General features: G+C 39.5%; 1 protein-coding gene across 1 annotated transcript in view; it reads left to right on the top strand.

Moving 5' to 3' along the window:
• Enpp1 (ectonucleotide pyrophosphatase/phosphodiesterase 1) overlaps positions 1 to 12,559 on the top strand; it is a 64,139-nt gene that overhangs the window by 27,710 nt on the left and 23,870 nt on the right. Inside the window, exons 2-9 of the mRNA XM_028877405.2 lie at positions 1,672 to 1,744; positions 3,102 to 3,218; positions 4,309 to 4,434; positions 6,041 to 6,101; positions 7,987 to 8,084; positions 10,160 to 10,239; positions 10,383 to 10,502; positions 11,108 to 11,217. Of these exons, the coding sequence (XP_028733238.1) occupies positions 1,672 to 1,744; positions 3,102 to 3,218; positions 4,309 to 4,434; positions 6,041 to 6,101; positions 7,987 to 8,084; positions 10,160 to 10,239; positions 10,383 to 10,502; positions 11,108 to 11,217 (785 nt within the window). The remainder of the gene's footprint in view (positions 1 to 1,671; positions 1,745 to 3,101; positions 3,219 to 4,308; positions 4,435 to 6,040; positions 6,102 to 7,986; positions 8,085 to 10,159; positions 10,240 to 10,382; positions 10,503 to 11,107; positions 11,218 to 12,559) is intronic.

Below are 12,559 nucleotides of genomic sequence, written 5' to 3' on the forward strand. Positions count from 1 at the left end.
AGGATGAGAGAGGACACTGACACATTCTTGAACTACTCAGAACACTGTCCAGTTTAAGAATTATGAATCATTATTTCTGCATTTTTCCCTTTAGTATTTTCTGATGATGATTGACTCCACAGTCAATAACTCACATTGGAAAACGAAGGCACAGAGAAAGGGAGACTACTGTGTGCATACTTGGGCATATTTATGTCTTTAAAAGCCCTGAGTTCAGTGTTGCTGTGTTTCAGGCCACACCTTTGCCCTTTCCTTTGCAGTGAGTAGACCTGCTGTTTCCCCTCAGTCCCTGTATACTTCCTCTTCAGTTTTTGTAGTCACTTGCTAGGCATGTCGGAAGCACAAGTTGTGTGTGAACGTTCAGCATTTTGTGTAGAGACCGGCTCATGGGATTACTTAGGATGCTCGAAGCCATGAGTTGATGGAGACCTTACACCCACTATCCTGCCTTTTTCTTTGTTTCCCCTTCTATCCTGGCTTCCAGCAATACTACACCTCTGTGTATACCTCCATCCAGAGTTGTATATGCTGTGATGGGTTTTGTTCTAGTTCAAGTATGCTGCCAGTCCTTCATCTGACACCTTTCATGTGCCTTCCTCCCTTAGAGTCTTGCCTCTTGCTGGTCTTTCTGGACATTTCCCTGCTCTAAGTCTCTTCCTTTCCTTCAGTGTTACTTAGCAGTATCATACCATTTCCTCCACTCACAGCCTAACTGAAGGCTTTCCCCGTGAACCTCCTTATGACCCCTCTCATTCTAATCACCCCAACCTTCCTCCTTCTCTCCCACACTCCCAAGCCCCCAGGGGTAGCTCTTATTCTTCCCTATGGTACACAGCACGTTTGCAAACATCCTTTCTCAGAGAATGTTTTACTAAAATGCCCTGGAAGCTGACATCCCAGGGTGCTTTGAAGGAAATGAAAAAGAAAAAAAAAAAAAAAAAGGATTGTTTTGTGGATTATCTTCCTCATTTGTCTTCTGACTCTCAAAAATTTTCACTGGCCTCAGAGGCTGCAAACTCTGTCTACTTTTACATGTTAAAGGCAAGAGTCATGGGTAGGGAGAAAGTATTAATACTGAAGGATTCTGAGAGATGGGTGTAGTCCAACTCTCCAGTTTTATAGAAGAGTAAACAGGTGCTTGGAACTCTCAAGCATCACCTCAGCTCATACAGCCCAGCTCACGGCAATGCTCAGGTCCAGAATATGGTTCCCTTGTCTTCTGGGGTCATCCCCATGACTTGCACAGCACATCTGAAGGTGCTGGGTTAGGTTTAGGTTGGTGCGTTAACAGCTAAAAGAGGTCTAGAATGTTCCTAGACTTTAGTAGGAAATTGAGTGTCTTAATAGATTTTCCTCTTTTAAGGGTTACAGTATTTCTGGCTAATTCCTTCACATTAGACAAGTGTTTTCCTCATTATGGTAACTTTGTATGATCTAGACATTTGCTGACATTTAAGTAAGTCTATCATCGACATTTGTCACACTCTCAGAACAGTGCATAAACCACAAGTGTATGTTTTGAAATGTTCAAAAAGTGAACCGGTCCCTGTGACCAGCTTGCCACATCTGGAAACACCTGTACTAATAAAGTCAGAATCACTAAAAACAATGAAGTTATGGGGAACTGGAAGGATCTGAGAAGAATCTAATCATCTTTTTCTCTCCTGACAGGTTCTATCAGTATGTGTGCTAACAACGATTCTTGGTTGTATATTTGGGTTGAAACCAAGCTGTTCTAAAGAAGGTAATTAATACTGTGGGGTGCGTTGTGTCTGTGTGCCTATGTGCTTTTGTGTGTGTGTGTGTGTCTGTGTGTGTGTGTGTGTGTGTGTGTATGTGCATCTGTGTGTGTCTCTGTGTGTGCGTGTATGTACACTTACATCTATGTGTATATGTGCATGTATGTGCATCTGTGAGTGCATATGTGTACACTTAAATCTGTGTGTGTGTGCGTGTGTGTATTCTGCATTACAGTGTGACTGAGACAACTGTAATCTCCAAGTCCTGTGTATCCTCCACAGATATTGAGAATTTGATAAATTTGATGCTGGTTTAAGCATTTTTCCTGAAGTCTTATTTTAGCCATAAAAAGTTTTTTGGTTATAAAATTTTATATTAAAATGTGGAATAAGGTCTGTGACCAAAACAACTAACCCCCGCCCCCCAAAAAAAACAACAAAAGCAAAACAAAACCATGAAGACATGACCAGAGGCTCCTGTATGATGCCTGCGGTCTTCTCTCTCTAGCTCCCCAAGGAATGACTGAGATGCTGTGCCCCAAGCCCTAAGGAGTTGGTTGCTAAAGCAACTCTGGAGGTTACTAGGAGACCAGTTAGCATCCCTAGGTGGCCAGAATCTCAGGGGGGTTTTAGATTTTTCTGCCATTGCTAATTTCAACGTAGAAATGAAACTATCACATTCCTAGTTGTGTTTTCGTGGCATCAAGAGTGGGATCTCTGCAGCATCGAAAAATCAACGTACAGATAAAGAAGGTGAACCACAGGCCATTTCAGTAGTCATTCTGCTGATTCTGTAGTGTCTCCTCCTGTACCCCAGATGGTTTCCTAGGTGATTCAGTTTTCAGAATTGAATGCATTTGTGTCCTGCTCAACTACCCCGTTGTTATACTATTACTCTTCTAAAATGTTTGATGATTGTTTGAAATATGTCAGTTTTATTGGTGTAGTTAGGATACCTTAGAGCAAACATGCTCAAGCTTAATGTAAGTGAAAACTTGGGCTTTTGTGTTCACATATGTAACCTATGCATGGAATGAAGTAATTTCACCTCACATCAAAGAAATCAAAAAACACGGCAATTTTAATGTGAGCTCAAGGTAATGTGTACTGTTCTAACAATTGCCAGATGCATACAAAGTAACAGCTGTCCCTGTGATGGCCTCTCCCTTTCCTCAGACCATGCTAGGGTAGTTAGTTTTCCTTACTTTAGAAATCATTGTTTCTCTTTGCAAAATTGCCTGGTTTCCAAGCAGCAGAAGTGAGTTACTTTCCACCGTGGTGTCTCTGGCGTCAGGGTGCCTTAGCTAGTGCGTGCTTTGGAATTTTGGGATTGGCAGCCTCTAACGTATTCGTAATTTTCAGTAAAAAGTTGCAAAGGCCGCTGCTTTGAGAGGACGTTCAGCAACTGTCGCTGTGATGCTGCCTGTACTGGCCTTGGGAACTGCTGTCTGGATTACCATGAGACCTGTGTGGCTCCAAGTAAGTGTGGCAGGGAAAGGAGGAGAGTCACAGGCATCGGGAAAAGATCTCAGGGAAGCTATGTGTCTTCCAGGTCTGCGATTTGACTAACTCAATGTTTTTCTTTTTCCAGACATAAATTTATTTTATTGTCTGTCTGTCTGTCTATCTATCTATGTATCTATCTATGTATCTATCTATCTATGCATCCATCATCCATCCATCCATCTATCCATCATCTATCTATCTAACTATCTCATGTATCATCTTTTTTTTTTTTTTTTTGAGACAACATCTCACTATATAGTCCTGGCTGGCCTGGAACTTGTTATGTAAACCGATCCACCACGCCCAGCATCATTTCCCCCCCCCCTTTTCTAATTTAGAATCTCCATGTCTTCTACTGTAGCCTTTCCATTTCAACACTTAGGGGGAAATCTTCACTTAATCTATCTTTGCTAAATGTTTTATGGATAACAAAATTGTGTCTGTTTTTCATGGATGCTAAAAAGAAATCCCTGTGGCTTAATTTACATTTAAACTAAGACCTGAAAGGATACTTAACAATATCTGAATACTTTCATTAGGGACCTATTAAAGAAAGAATTCTTGACTATTCATTGAACATTTTAAAATAAAACCATTGAAATAGGAAAAAAATTGAGATAAGGAAGGGATCAAATTTATATATATTGACACCAGGGTCTTGTTCTATAGCCCTGGCTGGCCTCCAACTTGGCATTCTCCTGCCTATGCTTCTGCGGGGAACACTGGGAAGATTACAGTTGTTTATTGCCATGCATAGTTTTAGATGAAACTTTGAGAACCCTGACAGTCGCTACTGGGACCAGCCAAGGTTTTCTTATGTCTGTGTAATAATGATGATGCATTCCCTATTTAAAAACAATGAAACCCCAGGTTTCTAGTGAAATAATAAATGGCGAGTGCCTGCATGTTAGTTCAGAGTGGCTTCGCAGAGGTGGAATCTCAGGACTCAGTTATGAAATACATCATTGACCCTCAGCCTCCTGTCCACGATGGTGATGATTCTATAGATGTGTTGAATTTGAACCGTAAGTGTATTTTTTTTTTTTTTGATGTTGGTTTCTAGCACACACGTGGACTTGCAGCAAATTCAGGTGTGGTGAGAAGAGGCTGTCCAGATTCCTGTGCTCTTGCTCAGACGACTGCAAGGCTCACAATGACTGCTGCATCAACTACAGCTTTGTGTGCGAAGGTCAGGCTTCCCTATGCCGGGATCTCCAGGAGCCTGGCCTCTTCCAGGGTCTTAAGGAGCTTTTGCATAGGCTTTGTATTTTATACTAGCTGCTCTGTTTCTTCTCATTACAGTTATCAGTCGTCTTGATGGGCCAGTTATATTTGCCAAAAAAGACTTGTAAAAACTTTTATTACAGAATGGTTCAAATGTATACATGGATTAAGCACGTGTAATTTGTCATCCAGCTTAATGACAGTTATTGTCTGTACATGGTTGAACTGATTTTATGTGCAGCCATTCTATTCTTGATTCCTGATACCCTCTCCGTGCCTTATACAGTACCGTCACACTTAATGCTGTCCTTGTGTAAAGATCCTCTTCCAGGTCTGACCGGCTTTTATGTCCCTGCTTCCTTGTAACAAAGGAACAGAGTCTGCCATGCAGAGCTAGGGCTGGCGCAAAATTGATTTGATGAGATCACGTGCATTCAGGGTAGAACGGCTGTGGACAGGAAATTACTGTGAAGGATGCTGACAGCACTAACATGTCTCGTAATAAGTCTTTCCTTGTACCCCCAGCTCCCAAATAATGATACGGAGACTTATTATTAATTATGAAACTTCATCCTTAGCATAGGCTTGCCCCACTAGCTCTTATAACTTAAACTAACTCATTTATTCAATCTACATTCTGTTGTGTGGCTCATTACCTCATCTCTCAGTACTTCTCATGCTGTTTCCTTGGCATCTGGCTGGCGACTCTGTCTTTCTTCTTCCCAGAGTCCTCTCTGTCTCCGGAAGTTCCTCCTATACCTTCTGCCTAGCTATTGGCCATCAGCTTTTTACTACACCAATCACAGCAACCATTTTCACACAGTGTTCAAATATCCCACAACAATGTTTTGCTCAAGCATTACAAGGTTTCTTGAAATCTCATAACAGAATCTGACTCTCCATGTGAGGGAACTAAGACACAAAGTCCCAATTTTGTAGAGTGGCTGGGACAGGTTATAAATCCTGCCTGAAAAACATTAAGACTTAGAAAAGGAAAAGGATATCTCCATCCTCACAAAGATGGCTTAGTTGTCCCTGTATCTAATGCAGACAAGTTGAAGAACCCGTGGAGAGGCTCCAGTCCACTGACACAATGTCCCTTATATTAAATGACATAGCATTTGCTCAGAGCCTGTGCATATCTTCACACATACCTTAAAGTGCTCTTTAATTACATACATTACCTATAAAATGCAACTGCTATGAAAACATTGTATCTATGACACTGTTTAGGAAATAAACTATAATGTTCAATACAGATACAATTTAAAAAAAAAATGTTTTCAATCTGTAGCTGGTTGAATCCCTGGGTGCAGAATATTCAGAGTCAGAGGGATGAGTAGTATATTTTAATCTTGCAGTTATGTATTTTGGTTTCTCGCTGGTGTGAACTGTTATTTTTGGAACAGAATAACTCTCTGTATTCATGATATTTCTCTTCTGTCAACGTCTCATGATGTCTGTTTGTTTTGCTTCGGGGAATCTATGTTGCTGTGTCTGATAAACATTGTGTTCCTGCCATTACCAAGTGTGTTTACTTTATTTTATTTTTTTTTTTGAAAATATTTCAGATAAGACAAGTTGGGTAGAAGAAGCATGTGAAAACATCGATACGCCACAGTGTCCAGAAGAGTAAGATCATGTTCTGAGACATACATATTTTTCCCTTTTTTTTTAGAAGTTTTTTTTCTAAATTAAGATTAAAAAATAGTAATAAATCATTGACTGATTAAGCAGTAGCTTTCACCAGGCCTTGTGTTCGCTGCTGGTTCTGCAGAGGACTGTGGTGTGACCCTGGCTCTGAAAGCCAGTGGAAAGAGACATACCATAAATAATAGCATTTGTTACCCATGACTGCTGGTGGTGTGGTGTTTGTAGCCTTTGGAAGCAAACGTCTTGACTCTCTTTGGGGGGTTTTCGTGTTGAACTTGTAGCCAGTTACAGTTCTTTTATTTTTATTTTTTGAAATTGCATACATTTTTTAGGATAAATAACACATCTATGAGAGGGTGTTACGTGAGTTTTGTAGTTCATCTGTGTTCTTTCTTGAACTATTTATGTTAAGACATGCATTTTTTTACCGGTATAAAATAATGTTTTTTCCAAACTTTAAAACACTTTAAACCTATACTTTTGCTTATTTTGTTCATGTATGTAATTGATTTTATCATACAATATTTTGGTTTGAGACAGTAGTAATGACAACAAAAACTGAATCTAACCTAAATAACTTCTTATTACACTTTTTCTTAAGAAAATGGGAACTCCTCTCTAAGCTGTTTTGTTTTCGTTTTTAAATGCTGATATGTACTAAAAATTTAGACTTGACTGAATTTTTCTTTCTAAACATTGATCATTGTTTGAAAACGTAATAGTGAAAACTACAACACCTGCCATAATTTAGAGCATACTATCCTGGGTAATTTTATGTCAGTCTATTTACCTGGTGGTCCACTAACTCGCTTTTATGTTTCTTGTTGATCGACATAATTGTGAGCATTGACTGAGACTATACATGGTTAACTACGATCTCCCAGGAGAGCTGTGTTATCAAGAGCAGTTACTGGACATTGTAGAACAAAGCTCTTCCTTCGATGGGGTTCCTTTTAGGTCTGGGTGTGAGGTTAAAAGGGGAGGGTTGAGAAGATAAAAGAAAGAAAACATTTGCCCTCAGATTTTAAAGTACCGAGAAACCTGAAGCAACACGATTTCTGAGCCTTGGCTTTTTTTTTTTTTGGAATCCATAGCTCTTCTCTTTTGCCAAGTACACATGATGTATGGAGTGTTTTACTCTCTCTTTGGCTTTCTGTGTCATACACACCTTCTGTGTCTCTCTGTGAACTCAAGTTTGAGCATCCCTAGCTTTAAATGATTTCATTGTTTTAATATACAAATGTGATGTCTTTCAAGCTTCTGCACCACATACTTATCTCTTTGAATTATGTTCAACTTAAAAATTAAATAAGGCCAGTGGGAGAGCACTTGCCTAGCATTAGGGAAGACCTTGGGTTTGCTCCTTAGCATATAAAAAGAAAGCAACCAAGTTCTACCTATAGCATATATTTTATGACTGATGAAGCACCATCTACAGAAGAGGAGACAGAGGTTTATTCAGAGGAAGAATTAATGGGGAAAATGTAGTTTAGGCAAGGCTATTTGTCGAATTTATTTTCTTAGGACGTATGAAAATCCTATAATGTGATAGCAGCATTTGACCAAACTTATAGAATGGCAGGAACCACGATTGAAGACTTTCGTGTGGTAGCTCAGAATGGTATGGATCCTTTGTAAGTGTTATTGATGACACATGCATGTGAAGTACTCCTTGATAAAATAGGGATACAAATATAAATGCATGTAAATCATGAGTCTTCTGGTTGACTTTTTGGCTTACTTCAGTTGCACACTGCCCTCCATGAGAAAAGCCTTCCCTATGGCGGAGCCAGGGAGCGGGCACTCTTGATCGGATGTGTCTCCGTTTTGCCTCTTTACACAGTTTTCTGTTTCTCCCTACCAGGTTTGACTCACCTCCTACTCTCTTGTTTTCTTTGGATGGATTCAGAGCTGAGTATTTGCACACCTGGGGTGGACTCCTTCCTGTTATTAGCAAGCTGAGTGAGTAACTCCAGACTTTGAGCGCTGGAGGGTCACGACTCTGGAGATGGAGGAGGGAGGTGGGATTTGTTCGGAAAAGTACTGTGCAAGGCTCTCACTTTTTGACCAGATGTCTCCACTGTAGAGTAGTATACTCGTGAGAGCGTACTGTAGATCCTTGGAAATTGCCCTGAAAACACTTCCAACTTAGCAGTTTTCCTAGTGTCTTAGCACTTGACCATGGCTACTCATATTTAGTCTTTTTTTTTTTTTTTTGAGAATTTTGGGTTCTTTGGGAAAAAATATTTATTTACTTCCTGAATATTCATGTTAAAATAGAATTTCAAACAAAAGCTGAAAAAAAAAATTGAAAACTGATACAGTCCTCCTGTCGACTACTAAAGAGATCAGCTAGCCTCTGCTATCATTTGGGTCAAATTGAATATTTGTTCAATTTCATCTTTTCTTTTCTTGAGACAGGTCTTGTGTATCCTAGGCTACTAGCCTTAGACTTGCTGTGTAGCTAATGATAGCCTTGAGTTCCTGATCTTCCCGCCTTCACCTCCCAGCTCCCAAGGTTACAGGCATGCACAGCCATGCCCACCTTCAATTTCTTTACCTTAATTAAAGCTTTTATTGAAAAACTATTCTCCAAATTACTGATGAAACAGGATCGTCTTTTCTTAATATTGAAACTGAAGCTTTACACCTGATTATTAGTCACTTAGAGCATCATTTTTGAAAGAGGGAAGAGCATGCATGGGTTCAACAACTCTTAGACTTCGTCAGTTGTTAGTGCTTAACAGTTGTTATAGTGTCCTACAGGCCTGAAATATAAGTGGAAACGTGCAGTTATTTGTCATGTTCTTCTGTAATTCTAAAATATCTCCTAGACAAATAAATTACATTGTTTTAATATTAAAATTATTCTCAGTAAATGCATATGCATACCATTGTTCTTTGTTAATTAAAAATTTTAAGTTTTTAATGTCTACCTGGAAGATAATCTTCTCAGATAGACACTTGGCCCTTTGTCCCATCCTAAGGAGACTTGTCTCTGTGGTACCTGACATGGCTCCTGAATTCAAAGTTAAGGAGATATCAGCATCTATGTGTGACATTTAAACCAAATCAAGGCTGAGTTAGCTTAAACTGTAGCACTGGGTCATTGGGAGAGTGTGGGGTGGGAGAGCTGGGGCTGGTGATTCCGAGCCCTTTGGAAGGTCATCCATGTGCAGGCACACACTGATCTGGGGAACATTTTCAGGTCATGCATTTGACATACTGGAATCACCAATTGCGTGTTCCTCCCCCAAGAGTAGACAGTGCAGAAGAGTGAGACACAGGGCTAACCCAGGAGGGCATCCATCAGCAATGCCCACCTTCTCAGCTCTCCCTGACTCCCTCTTGTTTTTAAAGTAGCCAATAAGCTCATCCCTTGATGGCTGGTTTGTGCTTTGTGCTTTATCGTCTGGGATGACGTCACCTCAACTGCTGCCTCTTCTTAGTCTTCATTTGCAGATTTAGCTGGGGGGGGGTGTGTAGCCTCTTTTCTTTATACTTACTATAATTTAGCTATTTGATCATTAAGTATCAAGATCTTGCAAGCATCATGCAATTACAAACTGTCCGTCTAGAACTTAATGCCATTGATAAATGTAGGCTAACTGCCTAGTTGGCTTAATCACTTTGTTTACTGGTTTTGTGACCAAAAAAAAAAAAAAAAAAATTAGGTCTGGAGGTGTAGCTCAGTTGGTAGAGTGCTTGGCCAGCACGCATGAAGCCTTGGATTCAATCCCCAGGGCTACATAAACCAGGCATGATGTTGGACAACTGTAATCTTAGCACTGAGGAGGAGGGGCCAGGAAGACTGGAATTTCAAGTTCTTTACTATACGCCAAGCTTGATGCCCTTCTGGGTACATGGAAAGGAGTGAAATAGAGGGAGATAAATAATACCTATTTTTCATTGTAGTAATTGTGTTACTTTTCATTTGTTCTGAATTTTGATCTGGCTGCTTACTCTGCATTCTGGAATAATTACTTTGTATGATATGCCTAATAGCAATGTCTGGTTTTTTTTTTTTTTCTATCTAGAAAAGTGTGGAACATACACTAAAAACATGAGGCCTGTATACCCTACAAAAACGTTTCCCAATCATTATAGCATCGTCACAGTGAGTGGGCATTTTACCTTTTTGTGTTCATATCAGGAGGATATAATTGAAGCATTGTTCAAGAGAATAATTCAACCTCAGATTAGGATGAAATCATTGGTTTTGCAATGTGAGCTCTAATCTGCAATCGATCTTTGTCTTAGGGACTTTATCCAGAATCCCACGGCATAATCGACAACAAGATGTATGATCCCAAAATGAATGCTTCTTTCTCACTTAAAAGTAAAGAGAAATTCAACCCTTTGTGGTACAAAGGCGAGCCGGTAAGCTGTTTTTGTGGCTACTAAAATAGTTTATTATTCCTACTTATTTTAATCAGAAAGAATAAACTGATTCCCTAGGAATTTTAGCAATCTATTTGATCTCCTTGTTCCTCTGGTCATCCTTCTGTAGGGCAGGTGAATGTAGATACTCAGGCATATGTACGATTGCATAGTTTAAGAGAAGTTTACTTTAGAGATAGATTTGGGTTATACTGTCTTTTTTTTTTTTCCTAGTTTGAGTCTTCTCTCTTGTAGCTGTTCAGCATGATAACTTTTATTATTATTTACTTTTATATGCTTATGGTGCATACTGTGATAATGTGATGTGTGTACACACCATATAATGATCAAACCAGTGTAGTTCATATTTTCAGCTTCTCAAATATCTAACTTTTTAAATAATGTGAAGGAATGCTAAGGGGATAGAAATGATAACTACCATGGTCTGATAGTATACTTCATATACACGATAATTGCTGGGAACTTACTGACCTTGAAAACATTGTATCATCAGAGAAGAATGCATTGGTATTGCTCCCTGACTCTCCAGAGGTTAATGTTTCTCTCCAGAGGTTAAGTTCATCTCCGAACTTTCTCTTCCCCAGATTTGGGTCACAGCTAATCATCAGCAGGTCAAGTCTGGCACATACTTCTGGCCAGGATCAGATGTGAAAATCGATGGAATTCTACCAGATATCTACAAAGTGTATAATGGGTAGGTGTAGATGAACTTTTCCTGTGTTTTGTGATTATATTTCTTATATTTCTTATACTTATATTTATCTTATACCCTTTTTATTGAGTCCTGAGTTCCAACATTTGAATGACACTGTGAAGTAAAGATCTTTAAGATGGGAACTTTTTTTTTTTTTTTTTTTTTTTTACAGAGTTTTAGGTGGATGATAAATAGAAAGTAAAATCAGACCAACATTTTGTAGAAATGCTGACAAAATAAGTTCAGATCCTTGGGCAGTGATTAAAAGAATGAGTCAATACTGGGCATGTTGGTACAAGACTCTAATTCAAGTAGCTAGGAACTGAGGCAGGGTGGTTGTGAGTTTCAGGCCAGCCTAGGTCATAGAGTGGGATCAAGGCCACCCTATGTGAATTCAAGGCCATCCTGAGTTTCATAATCAGCTTCTGTTTCAAACAAAACAAATTTAAAAAAAGTTGAAAGAAGGAAGAGAGAGGGAGGGAGGGAGGGAGGAGAGAGAGAGAGACACACACACACACACAGAGAGAGAGAGAGAGAGAGAGAGAGAGAGAGAGAGAGAGAGAGAGAGAGAGAGAGAGATCACAGGGGAAATAGGTCTGAGCATAGAGGAACTATATATTTTAATTCTAGGAAGTAAAAGAATAAGAGAAGGAAAGGATGGATGCATTAAAGATGACATAGGTAGGAGCTATTGCATGGTGGGATCTGGAACATTGTTAAGAGAAGATTGTTGCATCTTTGTATTTCCATTTCTAAATTACTTCAGTATATTTACACTCTAATATAAGGGCCTATTAGCATAGACTCTCTGGTTTTCAAAATCATACAAACATTTTAAGGAAGACTTTTTTTGGTTCATTTTAGCAAAACTACCAAAATTGTTTCTTTTATACTTTTGAAATGTATGATGCAATTAAATATACCTGAGCGTGTCAAAAGTGTTCACCAATCCCAGACTAGGGAAGGATGGTGTTTCTTTGGTCGTCTCCTGCTGCTGTGTGTTTTGTAATGTTCACAGAAGCAGAGAGTACCATCTGTTCCTCTTGCTATTGCTTGCCATGGCTTTCATCTCCTAGATCGAGATGGTCAGTGAGATGTTATGAGCTAACCTTCCCACTAGCCTGGGTGAACCCGCAGATTAGTGAGGAATAGACTAGATTTCCAAGATGTAGTAGAGGGCACAGCTGATTGTATGGGGGAGGAAGGCTTCTGAAGGACTGTATTAACAAAATCCAGGGTTCAGAGGAAGCAGTACTGATTTGGTTAAAGGGAAGTTTCCTGGAGGACTGAAATCTGTCCTCCCTATGTCTGGTTCCCAGTCACCAGTGAGCAAGTCCTCTGA

The sequence above is a fragment of the Peromyscus leucopus genome, chromosome 8a (genome assembly GCF_004664715.2).
Source record: "Peromyscus leucopus breed LL Stock chromosome 8a, UCI_PerLeu_2.1, whole genome shotgun sequence".
NCBI classification, from domain to species: Eukaryota; Metazoa; Chordata; class Mammalia; order Rodentia; family Cricetidae; genus Peromyscus; species Peromyscus leucopus.